At 35.2% G+C, this 19437-nt stretch overlaps 1 protein-coding gene across 12 annotated transcripts in view; it reads right to left on the bottom strand.

The window, feature by feature from the left end:
- MEIS2 (Meis homeobox 2) overlaps positions 1-19437 on the bottom strand; it is a 219467-nt gene that overhangs the window by 7562 nt on the left and 192468 nt on the right. For all 12 annotated transcript variants that reach the window (XM_074235058.1, XM_074235057.1, XM_074235062.1 and 9 more), the window contains exon 10: positions 122-180. In XM_074235058.1, coding sequence (XP_074091159.1) covers positions 122-180 — 59 coding nt within the window. The remainder of the gene's footprint in view (positions 1-121; positions 181-19437) is intronic.

Raw genomic sequence — 19437 nt, forward strand, 5'->3', positions numbered from 1 at the left:
AAAATCTCCCAGAATGCCTATTGGAGGCATTTATTTACCAGGTGATGAAACTCCTTGGAAGAATAACTGGGTGAGGATTTGAGCCTGTGGGATCTGAATACAGATATTAGTTGGAACTTGCCTGCTCGATTTGACTGGTCAATCATAGGCTGTACTATTCTTCTTCTGGCATTAATAAACCTGGAACAGAACAGAAGTCCATTCATCAGACTCTCTTTCTGGGCATTTTGAACACCTTTACATTAACACTGAAGCAGTTTCAATACAGTTGAGCATGGATTGGAAAGTATGGTTTGACCTTAACGGCAATTTTCCCCCTAAGTGCTCAAAAATAGTTAACTGGCTCATCATCTCCCATCATCTTGCTAGCCAACTCCAAGCCAATTTGTGAGATAGCCTGGGAAAATAAAGTCCTAAATGGGGAAGGAGAACTTCTATTAAATTACAATTGTGTCTTTGCTTCTCAGAACAAGTAGGGACCTGGTTAAAGTTCACAGCCTGGAAGACTTCTCCTCCCTCCTGCTCCCCCCCTTTTTCCTCCTCCCCCTCCTCAGCTCCCCCATCTTTGGGAGATTCAGCTTTCCTTTGCAGCTGGCCATAAATGAGGACCAGGCTTTGCACTCTCTGCTTTCACAAGGTATTGTTAGGTCAGCAAAGCCATCAATTGGGCTGTCTGAAGTTTTATCACCAACACAGCAGCAATAAGTGCTGGCCCAGAAAGACTTCTGCTCTTCAGCAACTCCTGCAGTTTGAGCCTGTAAAGTCAGGGGTCGTTTGGAGGTCAGTGCCAGTCGGGGGCGACCTTTTCAGCCTATGCCGGGACACCCAGGGCAGAGGAGAAGGTAACTGCCAACCATAAACCAGGCACCTTTCAACTCACCAGAAGGGGGGGTGCCTCAGGTACACATGTTTAATATTAGTCCCAGAGTAACTTTTTAAAACCAGGTAGTGGATGAATCACAGGAATGTTAGGGGAGAGAGTCAGTTAGTTACTTGATTAAAAAAAAAAAAAGCCTGGATCTAATTTTTGTTGGCAACCCAAAAATAAGTGCCTATTTCATGTTACTTTAATGTTTAATAATGCCCATCAAATATTCATGTACAGACTGAAGCAGGATGATAAAAAGAATCCACTTTATTTCTCCAAACTTAATGAAAACAGAGCAATTTCTGTCATTTGCCAGGTAACTCATCCCTATACATTTTGAAGAATATTTGTCACTCAGGGTGGAATTCACGTGTGGCCAGAATACTGTCTAGGGAATGGCTTACAAATAAAAAATAGCCCAGAACAACAACTACTTTTAAGAATTTTTTTTTCCACTTTCAAATCTTGAGCACAAATCTGCCTTAATGAAGTTTGGCCTTTGCTCTTCTCTTCAGGAATCTTAGTTTGCCGTCATTGTGCCCCTACAGTCTCCTACTCCTGCTAATAGTAAAGAACTGAAAATTCAAGTTTTGCTTGACCTTACCCTCCTACTTCTGCTGATTAGCCAGCAGAATCCCAACATTCTTAGCGTGGAGGAGGCAAGAGGAGCTTGTCGCTCCTACAAGGTTAAAGTCCATCACAGATGAGAAAAGACAGTACACATTTATTTGTTTATACCTGCAGTTAAGCACTCTAATGGGAATACCACTAGACAGATGCCTAAATGTTGCAAGCAACACCAAAGGGCTCTTTTACATATGGTGTTTGTATCCAAAACCTTCTTGATTCCTTAAGAAAGTATTGCTCAGTTGTCAAAAAAAAATGCCTTTGGATTAGCTGGGGGGAAGCTTTGGTGATAGAAGTTACAAATGAAGAGAAAGTGCAATCGAAATTCCTCTCCCTCCCCAGTTTATCTTGAGATATTGCCGATGATTTCAAAGGTGAAGGTGTATCTGACCTATCACTAGGACTTGAGCAATGCTTCCCTCCTTTTAGACAAAGGATCTTAGATAGGAACTTAGTTTCTCACCTTTTTCTAACACCTCTCTAGCTGTGCCAACAGAGAACTGACCTGAGCCTTCTGCATCCCAGTCACCTTTTATCAGCTAAAGTTAAGGCCAATAGAGATTATCAGAAAAGCCAGATAAGAATGTTTTCTCTCCTCCTAGGAGCTTCTAATGGACTGTTCAGAAGGGCAAGATTTTACCTCTTTTATGGGCTACTACTTGCTAATCCTGGTTTTGTTTTTTTTTCCCCTTTACTCCAACTCCTTGGCTAAAACGAATTGCTATTTTTTCCCTTTTTAATTTCACCCTTTTACTCTTTTATTATTTACATCTGGTAGTTGTTCCCTTATTTATGTCTCCCTCTCTCCAGTTCCCCAAAACACTCCCTCACTCACTGAACAGCAAGGCATCATGGTTCTTAGTTCTCAGCAGGAGAACTCCACACTGTCTTCAAACAAATAATTAAGGGGAAGGTTAAAGGTTCACTTAAAGGTCATTTCTTTGGATACTCCTCAGAATGTTTACATTAGTAAAAAAAAAAAAGGGGGGGTCTGCTCAAAAGGTTTTTCAATGAGGTTTATACAACAATACAGAACATTAAAAAAGCATTCTGTGTCCTAGCAGGTCTTTATAGGCACACTGAACTTGGAAATGCCACTCCACGATTACATTTTAAGGAAGTTACCATGGCATGGACTTGATGTTCATTAGAAATTATGGCAATAGATTTTTTTTTGGGGGGGGCCCAGTTCAGCCTAGTTCTGCTGAGAAAATATGAATAAAATCCTCCAAAGTGGGTTTTTTTATTCAGATCTTTTTTTTTTTCAAAAAATGATGAAAGTTTTGCTCTTGTCCACTGATTTCATTTGGAAATTCCAAAATCGCCTTTCCCCTAAAATGTGATTATTGCCATTCTTGCCTAGATCAATATTCTACTATTTTTTTCCAAAATGATACAGGATTTAAACAAGAGACTATTGAGGTAGCTGAGGCTCTTGATCGAAGGATCATTTAAAAATACTGCAGATGGTTTAAAAAATATAATTAGCAATAATATGAATTGTATATTAGAAGGAAATTTTCACATAAAAAACCCTCCATGTTGCCATGGGAGCCAGAAGTCTTTCTACCAGAAAACACACCAAAATTTTTAGAACATCTAAATTATCCCCCCCCCCCAGCTAGGTCTGATTTTAATTTGCTTAATATTGGTAAAAAGAGATATTTCTATCTATAATCATTTCATAGAATTATTCCAAACAAACTTTTTTACCCATTTCCTTTGGTCTATTTAAAAGTAATTCTTTACATTTCAGCAATAAAAAACAAGAATGGACATGTTAAAATGGTTTATCAGTAGTAGATAACCATTCATTTAGATGCTCTGTGAAATTTGTACATTCTAATGTGCAAACTATTGAACTTGAACCTTTGAAGGTCCAAGTTCCATTCACATAGAAAAATTCAACTTATTGGTTCAGAAACAAAAGGCTTATTTAAAGAAAGCTCCGAAGGTTTCTTGGACATTAAATGATTCTTACAAAATAACATTTTGATGAGTTAAGTGTAAATGAATCAGACACATATGGATTAAGTTATCCTTGAATTTCACACAGGTTTTACAAATAAGAAGAGAGGGTCTTGGCAAAACCTTTTTTGGATTTTGCCAAACCCAAAACATTTAAAAAATCGTTCAAGGCATCCAAGGAACCAAAATGCTTCAGGATTTACCCAACTTAAAAAAAAAGTCCCATCAATTATTTCCTATTAAGACATTGTTCATTTCTTCTTTGTCCAATATTTTACAATTATTTTGTTAAATGCATTCTATAATTTCCTTTATAATGATTAAGTTGTCAGAATTTGGTAGGCCTCCATCTTAAGAAAGTATTACATCACTAAGATGTGTTTTTTTGGGGGGGAACAGATAACTAAAAGGTATTAAATAGCTGCTAAGATCATTTTTGAGGTTTGTGTAGCTTGTATGTGAAATATTTTTAATGAAAGAAGTCCTGAGACTTAACACCTTGTGATGTTTTAAAGACTACATTATTTTATTTGTGAGTTTACTACTTAGAAAATTAGCACTGTAATTTATACACTGCTTATACATTGCATTGCTCAGATTAGATCCCAGGCATATATGGATATATATACATAAACCCAAAGATACAAGGCCAAAAACTTTCTACCTAAAATTCATATAAATAGAAGATACTTGTATATATACATATATATATATATGTATGTATAACCATAGATATAAATCTATATCTTATAAACCTAAGAGAATTTATTTCTTATAATCCAATGACATCCTGGAAACAATACAACTCCCCCCCCCCCCGCCCCCATTAGTTTCCCCAGAGGAAACAAATATGCTTTAAAAAATCCAGTGGTTATCATTGAGGATCATCTTTTTCCTGAAATGATATCTCCTGGAGATCAATATTCTCTTTAAAGGAGTCAAACTACATAGCTTTGTACACTTTTCTGCATCTGAAATCTGACCACCTTGGTTTTTCTTTTAAAGAATTTTTTACTCCAAAGCATATTTCAGACTGACAGAAGTAGGCTTGAGTGTCATTCCTGATTGTTGTTGGGTTTCTTTTCTTTTGTCCTCCCCCCCCCTTTAAATGGCTGATAAATCCCTTCTTTCTGGTTCACTTACTTTATGCCACACCTGCCAACCAATTCCTCTAGGCAGCATTCCTTTTGTAAGAAAATACAAGGCAAAGTGCTGTCACCTGGAAATCTTCCAGGCCTGAAGATTCTATTCAGTCAGGAATATTAGCACTTGTTATTTTTATTGAAAGAGTTAAGCAACTTGTTTTTGTTGTTTTCAGTGGTATCTCACTCTTCATGATCCCAATTGGCAGAGAAACTGGAATGGTTTGTCACTTCCTTCTCCAAATCATTTTACAGATGAGGAAACTGAGGCAAACAGGGTGAAATGACTTGCCCAGGGTTACACAACTAGTAAATGTCATAAATAAGGCTTAACTGTTGACTAGGAAGGGGATATCTCATAAACCTGGGGAGGTGCTGAAGGGAAGTGCTAGAAGATGTAGGTAGTCCCAGATTTTAGATTTTGACATTTAACAAATTAAAAGCACCTCTACATTCACCTACCCCAAACATTCATATATAGAGATCTCATTTACAAAGCCTGAAACTGAAGGTTCCAGGAAAGATATTTCCACCCTAGCAGCAGTGAAAGTTTTTACCTTTTTAAAAAAAAAAAAACTCTTCCTCACACCTATCTAGAGGTATTAAGTTTCCTCATTTTTTTTTTTTTACCCCAAGATCACAGGAAAGCAATTCTCTCTGAGTTGTGATTCTGGCTATGAGTGAGACTTTTCCAAAGAATGCATTAAAACGACAAAATCAGTCAAGCAAGCTTGATGATTTGGAATGAGTGCTCATGCCCATGAATGTCTGGCTATGTGTGCAAACCCATTTTATATAATGGCTAGACAATGGACAGTTGTAATGGATACAGAAGTCAAATGAATGGATATTATCCAATATTATCCAATGTTACTTCCCACGAGCTTTAAATAATTTCCATGAGTTTAGAGGGACAACTCAAAGCAATATTAGATGTATACACAAAAATCAACATATACCAAAATTCTGTTTCTTTTGGAAGTGGGGAATTCCTTTCACCATTACAGATCATACTCTGACTACAAGTTAGAAGATAAGTTCTGAGGAGTTTATTGAGGCACATGGAGATCCACTGACTTATGCAAGATTGCCTAGGGGGTATTTTGAACCATATCTCACTGCATATAAGACCAGAGGAAATGAAGACACTTTGAGATAAAAATAACCACAAATACTTTATGAACACATTCTCATTAGGGGAATGTCTAATAGCAAAGTAGACTTTAGGCAAAATTGTAAGGAAGGTATGGAGCCTTCTTTACAAGATCATCTTAAAGGCTCCTTTACAACTGAATATATCCTTATATATGTTTGTCCTTGGTTGTATCCCCATCTGCTCTTTCAGTATTCTTCTCTTGCCTATTCCACATATCCTCTCCTACAAGATCATTTTGATCCTTGACTACCTGTTTCTTCGATTGTATTTACACAATCCTGGGCCCTGAATTCCTCAATAATGCTATGTGTCAGACTTTTTCTGATTTCCTCCTAACTTCTCTTAAAATTTAGCTACCTTTTTTTTTTAAGGACTGTATTATTTCAGAAAGGACAGTTAACATGTCCAATAAACAAACTCCTGTTGACCTAAGTTGCTGTGTGTGATGTGAGTGATGCAAGTTACTTTAGCTTTAGGTTCCAACTCCATAAAATGAGGGAGCCAGATTAGATGATTTCTGAGGTTCCTTCAATTGCTAAGTTTTGATCCTGATGTTATTCCTTCAAGGCAACACTCATTTTGTTCATAATGCCTTAATACAAAGTGTATTCTGTAACTTTGATGGTGGAAATTTCAAATACTGTAGCAGGTAGTCAGAGATGTTTTGGGCAGGTGGACTTCTCATTGCCCTTGGATTCTTATTCTGCCTATGCACAGGGCCAGACTTGTTTGCTCAAATCAAATTTAATGCACATGCTTTCTATGTATCCTGAACTCCAAAACAATATTTTACTCACTTGCCCTAGGCCTAGAACAATTTATAACAACTTCATTCATTTTATTACATGGTTATGAACTTCCTGGAGGTAAAGCCAGATCAGTAAAGCATTGTTGGTAGGCTGATTCATTTGGGGGTATATGCTTATAAGCCTTATATAACTCACCACATGTCTTTTAGGGTGGGGAGAAGAGCAATTTTGAGAGATTTCAAACTAGATTTTAAAAATTATATTTTATTTCTTTTAGAATACTGAGCAATAATAAACACTATTCCATGAATTTAATCATACCTGATGGCAAATAACAAAATATTCCAGCTGGTTATGATATTCAAAGCACTATTACTTCTTTCAGAATGCCATAAGATTATTCATATGTAGTTATTTATCATAAACTATAAATACACTCGCCTAGAGATACTTGAAACCCAAGAAGAAACACAAATTCCCTAGCTTTTCACAACCAGGATCCATCCCCTTCAAGATAAAAATGCTAAGTCAATAGACATAAGATGTAGCCTATTACCTCAAGCCTGTACTTGATTTATTGCTGATGAGAATCACCTGAATTACTTTGAAAGTTTTACTACTGATATTTAAATTCCAAGTTGGTATACTTACTGCTTCTAAGAGGTTCTGAAAACAGCCTCTTTCCTCAAATACCAAAGGCACATGGCAATTTTATTTTGGCCTATCAGCAGGAAAGGCTGTAAGCTATTTTCAAATGGATCTTTAATTCCCAAACCTGTTCATTTGTTTGGATACTCCAACCTGGATTTTCCAACCACTGACAGTCAGTTACAAACACTTCTGGAGAGTTGCTATTAAGTTTTCATCATTTACTAATTCGCCCTAAGAGGAGGGGATCCTGATGAATTTAGCATCTGTTTAACTTTTATGCTCACCTTTGATGGAAGTATTAATTCTCTATCCTTCTTCTCAGCAGAAACTACCTAAGCATTAACTTGCCAAGGAAAAAAAATGCACTGAGCTGTTTAGCAATTATGTATTAGATGTGTTTGAAGAGATCAAGGTGCACTCATCTGCCCTGTGCTATGGATATATCTCTGATTAGCTTGTCATCCGCTCTGAAGAAGATGTAGGCTGATTCTCCTAGACTGGAGAGCAGGCCAGCTGTTAGCTGCCTGTCAAGCCCTCAAGTGGACAAGTAGTCCAGGAGCAAAAATGTCACTCCTTTGATCTGGCAAGGAGCAGCTGCTGATTTATAGAGTAGGACTTTGTTCTTCCGTTCTATTTTACTTTCTTTCCTAAGGCAGAACCACAAAATCCAGGAGAAAAAAAAAGTGCCGTTCCCTGCAACATCAACAAGCTCTGACAACTGGCAACAGGGTTTTTCTTGGCCCTAACAAAGCTCTTAGGCATCTCCTTTGACGCTCACCTTTTTCTCCCTCCCACTCCTCCCCCTCCCCCCTTTTTGCAATGCGGTAGTTATTGTTTAATTCAGCTTCTGTAAATGGAATGGACTCTGGCCAGCAAGCCTGGGGCATAAACACACCTGTATGAAAGGAGCCTTATTGTAGCAACCATCTACGACCAAGCTGCTCATGAACTACCAGTTCCTGAGTTCAGTAAGAACACTCCGTTTTTTTTCCTGACAGCAAATTTTACCCTAAGTGAGCTTCTATTTTTGGAGTCACTGACCTACTCAATGACCAAATTTCAATTATTTCCCCCTTCCACTGTCATTAAAATATTTAAATTGAAGAGAAAAAAACCCCTATTTTTCTCTCTGTCACTGAACAGAATGAACAGACAAGTAATTTGATCTATCTAATCTTCATATAAGTTTCATAATTTATAATGAGACAGAGAAGTATACTAAATACTGGCCTTGGTATAAGAGAGAGAGCTGGATTCAAGTCCTTCCTCAGAGAAATGCTGTGACTCTAAGAAATCCCCTTGCTGCCCCCAAGCAACTCTCTAAGTCTAATAAAGCACAGATCAATTTTTCCTTTCCTTTACAGAAGATGATGGCAGCATTTAAGGCAAAACAAGTACAATATGTGTAAAAATCTTCAGGGCAATCACCAGAAGTGACTTCCTGACACTGATGAACTTACAAGTCTGTCTACCAATAATAATTTCGATCATTTAAAAACTAAAAAAAAAAGTAATAAAATACTTTGGCAAAAGTGATCTCAAAGTCATCAAGGCAATTGGTTTCCATATTGCTGGTCTCTTTATCATTCAACTTACAGTGACAAAAGCCTCCTTGAATAACATTTGGGGAAATTATCAAATATGTCATCCATATCTTACTTCCTAAGAATTAATATGACCTCATACTCATTATCATTTTCTCAAGATGATCACATTGCCAGGTCTATGAAGCTTTGTTTGAAGGATAGAACATTATTAGTTCTGTATGTAGGAAGATATACTTCATGGACTTACTAGCCAGCATTTTTAAATAAACCAACTTACAACATTTTTACCAAGTATTTTTTCCTAGAAATTTCCGCTGATATATACCGATAAAAAATGAATATCTTTAAAAAAAGTAAATAAGTCCTTTGGAAACTCAAATCTTCTTTTGTAGAAGGGAGGATCTAACATAGAGGCACAGAATTAGAAGAAGACAACGAAGATTAGCTACTCCAACACTTCTCAAACTTTATGGTCTAGGTACTATTTTACAGTCTTAAAATTTATTGAGGGATTCCTAAAGAGTTTTTGTTATATCCTTATATCTACCAATTTTGTTGAGTTGCTTTTCATTCATGTTCAACTCTTTGTGACCCTATTGGGGGTTTTCTTGGCAGCAATACTGCAGAGGTTTGCCATTTCTTTCTTCAACTCATTTTATAGAGGCAAACAGCGTTAAGTGACTTGTCCAGAATCACATATCTAGTAAGCATCTGAGGACAGATTTGAACTCAGGAAATGGGCCATCCTCATTTCAGGCCTGGTACTCTATCTACTGTACCACCAGTATTTACCATATTAGAAATTAAAATTTCTTCCTAATTTTTTGAAAATTGTTTGTGGTGCCCAGAGGTCTCTGGGCCATATTTTGGGAGTCCCTGATCTAATCTAACCTCTAGATGTTAAAGAACTCATCCAAAATTTGTCAGAATCTCATTTTCTAGGTTATCTCAAAAGTTTTCTGCTTCTTTTGATGTTGCATTTTTAAAATTCTTTTTATGCAGATTTCTGAAAATAGGTTTTTTTTCCCCCAATTGGTACAAACCTCTTCTATTTTGCATGTTTATTGACTTCAGTTATTTCCAGATGTGGGCTATTTTCCTTTACAGAATATGATAGCATGATCTAAGGCAAAACAAGCACAATAGGTCCAAAATCTTTAGGGCAAAAGCATAAGAGGAATACCACAAATCCAATAAGCCAGAATTTTCCTTCTTCTTCTTTTTTTTTTTTAGAAAGCATGGAAGCAACTTTTTAAGCCAAAATGAAATGAATCCTGCCTTTAAATTGGAAAGTTGTTGAACTTTTAATTCAATTCAATTCAGGAAATAATGTCTAAAGGGGAATAATATGAAATAAGTTTGTAAAAGTGTCTTGAAAATCCAGATACTAAATTTCTTATTTGTTCATTACACAATGAGATCCATCAAAGGGTTTTTAATCATGAGTAAACATGATCAGAACTGTGCTTTAGTCAGATTACTCTAGGAAGATATTTTGGAGAAGAGAAAGAATATAATCAGGAGAACCAGTTAGGGATACAAAAACAAATAGTCCTTGTGAGAACTGATGATCCAGGGGGAAAGGAAAGGGAGCCTAACATAAATTTATTAGGCAAGTGACCAACACTCTGCTAAGTTCTTTGCAAATAAATATCTCTTTTGATCCAGGTAGTAACATTGAGAATGAAAAGGTAGGAGTGGATGGAAGAGATATTTAGGGAGCTATAACTGGTAGGGTTTGGAATCTGATTAGACATGGGAAGTGTTTGAAGTTTACAGACACAGAAAGATATATCAGAACTAAATGGGGCTATAGTGGTCATCAGCAGCAGCAGAATAGTGAATAAGGTTTAAAACTAAGTGTTGTACATGATAAATTTGATGTGTGGTTGAGACATCAGGTATCTTAAACATGAAAATGGGACTTGAGCTCTGAAAAGTGTTCATGGACTGGTAAGAGGGAAATTCATTGAGTGAACAGCTTTATCAAGAGAGAGGAGGTAAACCTCAAGGACAGACTCTTGGAGGATTCTTACATTTATGGAGCAGTGGAAAGATGAGGAACCAGTGACAAGTAGTGGTAAAAAAGGTAGGAAAAGAATGATAAGAAAGGAGTGTTAGATATGGTAAGGAAGAAAAATATATCAATAATACCATATGAGAACTGAAGAGAACAAGTCATCAAGTATTTATTACTTAATAACTTATTTAATTTAATTAATTGTTACTTAATATGTGTCAGGCATGTCCTCTAAGCACTAAAGTAAAGTAAAGAAAGTGATAAAGAGAGGCAAAAACTGTTCTTGCCCTCAAGGAGCTCACAATTTAATTGGGGTGGGAGTAGAGAGGCAAAGAGGAGAGATACCCAAATAGTGATGTTCAAGCAAGATGTATAACTTAGAGGCAATCTCTTAGGGAATACAATATCTTGAGTTCAAAGAAACGTTGCACAAGGGCAGTGCAGAACAGATAGAAACTGGTTTGTAAGGAAATGAAATGGAATCGATGGGCAGAGACAGTGGTAGGATGAGGTTTAGTGGACTGTGAACTCAATATGAATCAATAGAATATGTTGCTGAAGAAAGCTACTGAAACCAAAGGCTGCAGTAATAGAGGTATTTTGTCCAAAATAAATGAGAAGATGGATGTGCTCTATTCTGCCCTGGTCATTCTATGTCTATAGTATCATTATATAGTGTCATTAATACTTGGTGCACACTCTAGGAAAGAGACAAATTGTGGTAGCACTTAAATCCCAAGCCAAGGAGTTTAGATTTAAATGTGATTCAAATACAGCATCCCTGTAGACTCTTGAGTCACATAAAGAAAACTACTTCAGGAAGATTATTTCATTAGTTTTATAATTGAAATGGGGATGAAGTGATAGTGATTTGAACAAAATCTTAGACTATGGAATTTAAAAGGAACAGCAAAACTCCAAAGATGCAACAGAGAATGTTTTTTTTTTCCAAATTGGGTGATGAATTGACTACGTGGGGGACAAAAAGATATATGAAAGTTTAAAAAAAAAAGAAAGAAAAACAAGATAAAACTAAACACCCTGGAAAGATGAAAGCACAGTTAATAATAATATGAAAACTAGGAAAGAATCTCTTCTTGTTTTTGAAGGTATAGTTAAATATGAGATTTAAAATTTTTTTAAGTTTTTATCAGCTCCCTTTAAATCTCCCTCTTCTAAGACACTTCATGGAACCACAGAAATACTAGAGTCAGAAGGGTCCTCAGAGATAATTTTGTCTAAAGTCCTCATTTTACAGATGAGGAAATGGAGATTCAAAGAATCAATGTGACTTGTCTAGGGTTATTCAGATAGTAAGTGGCATATCTGAGCTTCAAATTCAGTACTCTTTCTACCACACTATGATGTCATGTAAGTAGTTGGATATATAGGACTAGAGAACAATGAGAGGGGTTAGGGATGAATGTACAGATATAAACATAATCCTCTTAATGTATGAGAACATGACTCATTTATCTTTGTATCTCCCCCAAGGGCCTACCTCAGGGCACTGCACATTGAAGAAACTTAATAAATGTTTGTTGAACAGATGAATAGATTTGAGGACCATCTCATTTTTCTTCTTCCCTCCCAAATTATCTGTATTACAGGTCCAGAAAGTATGGCCAGCTGCCTATATCAAAAGAATGTTATTTCCTCTTCTCAAAGTATCCCTGATAAGGGTTTTGTGACCAAAAAATATACTCCTTGTGGTATTTATATATCAGCATGTAACTCTGAATTATCAGTAAAAATCTTATTTTTTAAATCAAATATTTTTGTTTTGATATTATAGACACAAACAAATCTCCAAATAACAGTCATGTCAGAGTACATTCCTTCAAGATAGAGAAATAAAATCACCAAATGAAATGATTTTTACTTATATTTCAGAAAGAAAAAAATCACAGCCTTATTTATTTTAGAACTCATTTCATTTTCTTTCTGTCTAGAGAATTTGTAGGATTAAGTTTTGGAGGTCTGTGACCAATTTAAACATGAAGGTCCAATTTGTATTAATATAAGATTACTTTCTTGTTTAATGGTGACTTAGATGAAAGGTTGTTTTTCTAAATCACATATATAAAAATTCCAAGAAGATTGACTATGGACTTTTTAAATAATACAACAGAGTGATCAATCTTTTTTTTTAAAGGACAAGTTTCCTCTAGGTGGAGGTTACTAAATTAGAATAGAACCAATTTTTTAAAAAAAAAACTATTCTATTTAAAAGACCTCTATTAGGTGTGATTGCTCCCAAACTGCAATGTTCTTTAAAACCATATTTTACTTTTCAAATGGACTTTTATGGTGAAAAGGCTATCACTTCCCCTACACTGGTGATGAAACAAATGGTTCTGAAGTCCTAGTCCTTCAACTCAGGACAAACTCAGCATCAACAACCTAAAAGGGTTGGTGTGGTGGAGGAGATATGCATGTGAATATCCCCCTATCCCTTTCATTTCCTTGCTGGGTTCCTTTCTCTAAACCAGCAGGGAAGCTTAAAAAGATCAGATTGATGTTTCCCCTGAAGTGTTTGGATGGGCTAGGCTCTTATCTTTATTTCAGTTCTCCTGCTGGTTTAGAAGAAAGGATATAGCAGAAAAGAAGTGGGGAAGAGTGGCAATATTCTGAGGAACCCTTTCTCAACCCTCCTGGTCTTTGCTAAGTTGTAGGTGATTTTGTAGTTTAAAAGGCTGAAGTTAACACTTAAAATAATAATAATAATAATAATAATAATAATAATAATAATAATAATAAATAGGAAAGCCAGCTGGTGTTAGCAAATTTTGGGGTTGTTTTAATTAAACCCCAAAATTAATCACCTGTATAAAATAAAGCTAGTTGCTAGAGAAATTGTTAGAAATGTAATATTATAGATATATAGAATAATATTATATATATGGAATCCAAATGCCATGTAACAGCTCATAAAAGTATTTGACAGGGATGTCAGTAAGAGACAAAATTTCCAGGAAAAGTACATTTAAATTCACTTAAAATTGTCTACAGACATATTATATTATCTTTAAAACTATTAAAATTTAATTTTTCATTGAAATTACTTCTAAAATATATTTTGTAATTATCAGAAGCAAAAAAAATCTATTCTTAAGATAATACAAGCTTTCATACAACAATGAGTAAATTGAGCAAAATCAAGGAGCAAACTGGAGAAAAAAGTAAGTTTTTTCTATTTAAGGATAAAATAATACTTTAAAAAAGTTTAAGTGAGACTGGTCAAGTAGCAAATATACAGCTATTCCTGTTCAACTCCCACAGATGTTATGACCAGTCTTTCTAATATTATCATCCACAAAATTTTTATCATCATCATAATCATAAAAGACATAAAAATGTATCTTTATAAATCACAAGAGACCCAGGAAACCTGCAACACTGTCACATCAACATTACTCCTTTAAAAAAATTAGCCTCACTAACATTTATATAGCTTTTAAAGGCAAAGATCCTTACATATGTTCCCTTATTTGGTCCTGTCAACAATCCTGTGAGATAGATCCTGTTATATGAGATATCTGAGTCAGAGAGAGATTCAGTGACTTGCCTAGGGTCACAAAACTACCAAGTATCTGAGGAAGGATTCAAACTCTAGTTCTAACTGCCAGAGGAAAACCTGGATGGATCAAGAATCAAAGAAATTTTCTAAGTGATGACTTCTGGGTGAAGCAAGTTTAAGTGAAGCTCAGAGCCATGAGAGAGAAAAATGTATGTGAGTATGTGTATGTGTTTATGGTGTGATGGGAAATGGTCGAAGTGTTTGTAGGAGGATATACATTTAAGAAAACCCTATCAGTTTTGTTCCCCAAATTTTATAACTTAAGTAAAATTATATTATTTTTATTTCCCTGAAAAAAACTTTAAGAAAATGAAGGCCAATAAATTATTTTATCTGGTGACATAAAATATGTGTGAATTACATATATATATTACAAGGAACATATTTATATATGTGTGTGTGTATGTATAAAAATTTCACATATATTCATAGATATATCTCTAGGTAGAACAATTTATTGCTCTCCATATTTTCCATGTGTATATATACATATATAGTACATATCTACATTTATATTTATCCTAGAAAGGCTGTTCACTTCACTTTATAGTGATTACTGCCATGACCCAGATTTTTGCTTTTAACAACAAAGAAATATAACTGTAAATTAAAAATTAAAGATAATATTCATAATTCTAAAATTAACAGGTCTTTAAGGCATGGCAGAATGAGGAAAAAGGAGGATATGGGTTCAAATCTATCTTTCCTAATTATTGTGTGACCTTGGGCAAATCACTTAAACTTTATGATTTTTAGTTTTCTTATTTAAAAAAAAATGACAGATGCAATGCTTTAACTTGGTATAGTGGAAACTGATGGATTCAGAGTTTGGAAGTAGGTTCAAAATCTGATTTCAAAATGAATTCAAAACTTGCTACTCATGAAACTCGAGGGGCCAGTCACTTATGCTTTCTGTATCTCAGTTCCTTGGTTGTAAAATGGCAGCATTAGACTGATGACTCAACTCTAAATCTAGGATCCTATCATCTCCAAGTTAATTCTTAAGCCTAAATCCCTGTGTTAGTACTTAATTCCTATAATTCATGTTTGGTTAACAATTAACATTAACTCCATGATTCTATGAATGTCACATATTTTCCACTGAATAAAAATTTAGTTTTAATTCTTAAAATATGACTCTTGAAAATTTTGCAACAAACTTTGTACCTATATGAATTGTACTGTATGACTTTGTATCTTTTTTATTAATTCTATTTTTATCGATTTATTTATGTTCTTGATGTCTCTATTCCTGGTGAGTAGGGTGTTGTTCATTCATTGTATTTGTAACCTCAACACCTAGCATATTACCTATCTCTCAACAAATGCTGATTGGTTGATAAAATTTATTCTTTCATCCAAATATTTGTTTGAGACTTGCTATGTATAAAGCATTTTTTCAAGACCTATAGAAGATAAAGCCGATATTTAAGAGATAAGGGCAACATATTAGTTAAAATATTTAATATTACTTGTGGTGCTTTTCAGTTAGAAATTGAATTAGGATTTTTAATTAATGCAAAATATGCATTTTGTCTACTGAAATTTTTTTCTTTTTCTATGAGCAGTAAAGTTGATTGCATAAGTTGCTATGTATTTGATGGGATTTTACCAAAGGCAGGTGTGGACAGTAGAAAGAAATGCCAGAAGCCCCCCAAATCATAGTTGAAGAAGGAAATGGGAGATATTAGACATATATATATATATCTATATATATATATATGTATATATATATATATATAGATATATATATATATATAGACATTCTCTTGACAGTTTAACTCTTTTTTTCGTAAGGAGGTTAAAAGGGGGGTGGGGTGGGGTGAGAATAGGAGCTTTTGTCAGGGGAAAGAGAAACAAACTTGCCAAGTTAAAAAAGTTTGCTGTTTAGGCACACAGATTGAAAGTAAGACAGGTATTTGTATCCCTCATCTGGTTTGACAATTCCCTCAAAGCTTTGATATGACCCGATTTCAAGGCCTTGAGAGTTTCAGAGGGAACCAAATTCCATGGTGCTTATTTGGGTTTCTGATCTACCTTCTGATGTTTAGAAAGAAAGAGGAAAAAGGTCCCTGCACCTCCTTGTCCTCTTTCTTTGTTGTATGGTTTGCTTTGTTTGTTTGAGTTTAAAACTGCCATTATGTGAAAGTGTTGCAAGTATAAATAATTTAGAAGATAACTCTGTGGGGACACCAGTTTGCCTGACTTTGTGCAGAAGCAGCTCATTTTGGCTGTGAGCAGCAGCATTCCATAAGAGCAATTATGCAACATCAGTGTGTCATGGATATTAACCAAGTAGAGTAGATGGAGACAGGAAAATAATTTTCTTGCTTATTTAATTAAATTTATTTGGTTTTTCCCAAGCAGATCCTCTAGTGTGTGATTTGCACCGCCACTTGGTTGTGGCTGCAGTTATTTTCAGGCATTGCCTTTGACCAGCCCCTTCTGTTTTAGACATTTCCCCTTGTGGTGTATGGATTCTAAAGCACATTTATATTGGGGGCACTTCCCACTTATATAGAAGTTTAACCCATGAAAATGTGGCATTTTCTCTGGTGATAATATAGTCAGTTACAATATGCTAATCCAGCCCAGGTGAACAAAAGGTATGTAAGTGGGTCAGACTCAGAGTCACCCACAACTTGCTACTACTTAAAGGAAGGGAAAAAGCTCAAAATAGGGCTTCTTTGACTTTCACCCCCATCATTTTAAGAATTGCTTTGCCAGTCCTTTGCAGCAAATAGTAATTTTAAGTGGACCAACACAGATCTCAGGTTGTTTGCACTCTATGGTAATGATAGAGTAGCTACCCTCCCTGGAGTCAATACATCCAACAATTGAGTCATTTTTGCCTCCTGGGAGTGAATCACTGCTGTTAGCCTGAATGACAGAATTGCTTATAGAAATGGAGACCATCACCAGGCTGACCTCATTCAAGGCCTAGTGAGGTTCAGAGGGCAGGCAGGTAGTATTTAACATTGTCGTAAGTAAACGCTGAATTTGCACTTGTAGACTCTATAAACAAAAAGGAAGAACTGTGGAAAAAAGCAATTGATGTATATTTAGAAGCAAGCCTGGTTTTTCTCTTGGCTCTCTCCCCTCCACAATTTCCCCCCATACCTGTTATAAGTCAACATATTTGGAAGCACTTTCATATTGCAGGTGCTCCAGATGAAAAAGGAAAAAAAGGAAAAAATAAAAAATATATAATATATTTATATATAACAATCCCTGCTCTCAAGGAGTTTGTATCTTATTAGAAGGAGAACTATACAAAATATTTGAAAAACAAATTCAAGGTAATTTGTCAGGGGTGGGAAGAAATGCTAGTAATTAGGGAGATCAGGAAGAAGCTTATGTAGAAGATAGGAACTTGAGTTGAACTTTGAAAGAAATGAGATATTCCTCGAGGTAAAAAGGAGGAGGGAGTATGAATTCCAGTTAGGGGACTAGGAGGCGAAGGAGAGGGCAGCAGGCCCGAAGAATAGAAAAAGTATGTAAGAAAGAGCAAAAATGATAGTTTAACTGGATAGAAGAGTTTGTGGAAAAATAGATTGGAGCCAGGTTGTGAAGAGCTTGAAGTTTTATACTTGACCCTAGAGACAGTAGGGAGCCACTGGAGTTTATTGAACAAATAAGTGACTTGATCAGACCTATGTTTTTTTGAAAATTCACACTGGCAACAGTGTCAGGAGGATGACTTGGAAAGAAGAGAGATCTGAAGCAAGAGAGATCAATTGGTAGGCTTCTGCCATAGTCCAGGCTCTAGTTGATGAGAAACAGAACTAAGGTAGTGTTTGTGTGAAGCAGAGATAAGGGAATGGATATGGGAGAAAATCCAGAAGAAGAATTGAAAAAACTTGGAAACTAGTTATATGCGGGTGAGGGAAAGTGAAGAGCTAAAAATAAGAGGTTTTAATCTGGGTGATCAGAAGGATAGTACTGCCCTTGATAATAATAAGGAAGGTTAAAAAAAGGGGTGTTTGAGCTAAATGAATTGTTTGGATTATGAGTTTGAGATGCCTACTGGACATCTAGTTTGGAATTTCGAATAGGCAATTGGTACTTGGGAATGGAACTCAGGAGAGAGACTAGGACAGGATATATAGACCTAGAAATCTGCATAGGGATAATTAAACTCAAAGGAACCAATGAGATCATGAAGAGAGAGTGTATGTGCAGAGAAAAGAAAAGAGGTCCCAGGAAAATACCTTGGAGTAAATTTAGTGGTAGGAAATAAGGTATGGTAATCTAGAAAAAAAAAGAGATTGAGATGAATGTGCCAGACAGAAAGAGAATCAAAATTCACAGAAGAGGAGAATATTGAGGAGGGGAAAAGTAGTTAACAATATCAAATGTTATAAGGAGGTCAAGATTGAGAAAAGGCCACTTGATTTGACAGCTAAGCAATAACTGATAACTTTGGAAAGAACAGCTCCTGTTGAATAATGATGTCAGTAGAAGTGAGTGAGAGGAGAGGATGTGGCAGCCCTGAGGCACTGAATATATGTGTGTGCATATACATACATATATGAATATATGTAATTATTATTTAAAAAGAGATAGTATAATGTTTAAGTTATCAGACCCTCATCAGAATTATAGTGTAATCTACACTCTAACAATTATTTATATGTTAAGAATACATGATATACAAAGCATTGTATTAATTTTCAAGATACAAAAGCAAAACCAAAAAAATGGATTTCTTTTTAAAAAGGGCAAGATATAACTATTTAAAAAATTCATAAGATCCAGGTTTAGGAGTACTCTGTGGAGCTGAACTTGTTATGACTTTGCTTTCAATTAAAAACTTGACTTGAAGGACTATTTTCAATAGTCATTAATATATATTAGCATTGACCGATAAATACAGGTTCAGAAAAAAATGTCACTTCTGGGAAAAGAAAATTAGACTGTGACCTGACATTATGCTCATGGTATTCTGAGTATATCTATCTATATCTATATCTATATCTATATCTATATCTATCTATATCTATATCTATATCTATATCTATATCTATATCTATATCTATATCTATATCTATCTGTCTATGTTTATATCTATGTCTATGTCTATGTCTACATGTACATCATCTATATCATCTATATCTATATCATCAGTC

Source organism: Macrotis lagotis, chromosome 4, assembly GCF_037893015.1.
Source record: "Macrotis lagotis isolate mMagLag1 chromosome 4, bilby.v1.9.chrom.fasta, whole genome shotgun sequence".
Classification (NCBI taxonomy): Eukaryota; Metazoa; Chordata; class Mammalia; order Peramelemorphia; family Peramelidae; genus Macrotis; species Macrotis lagotis.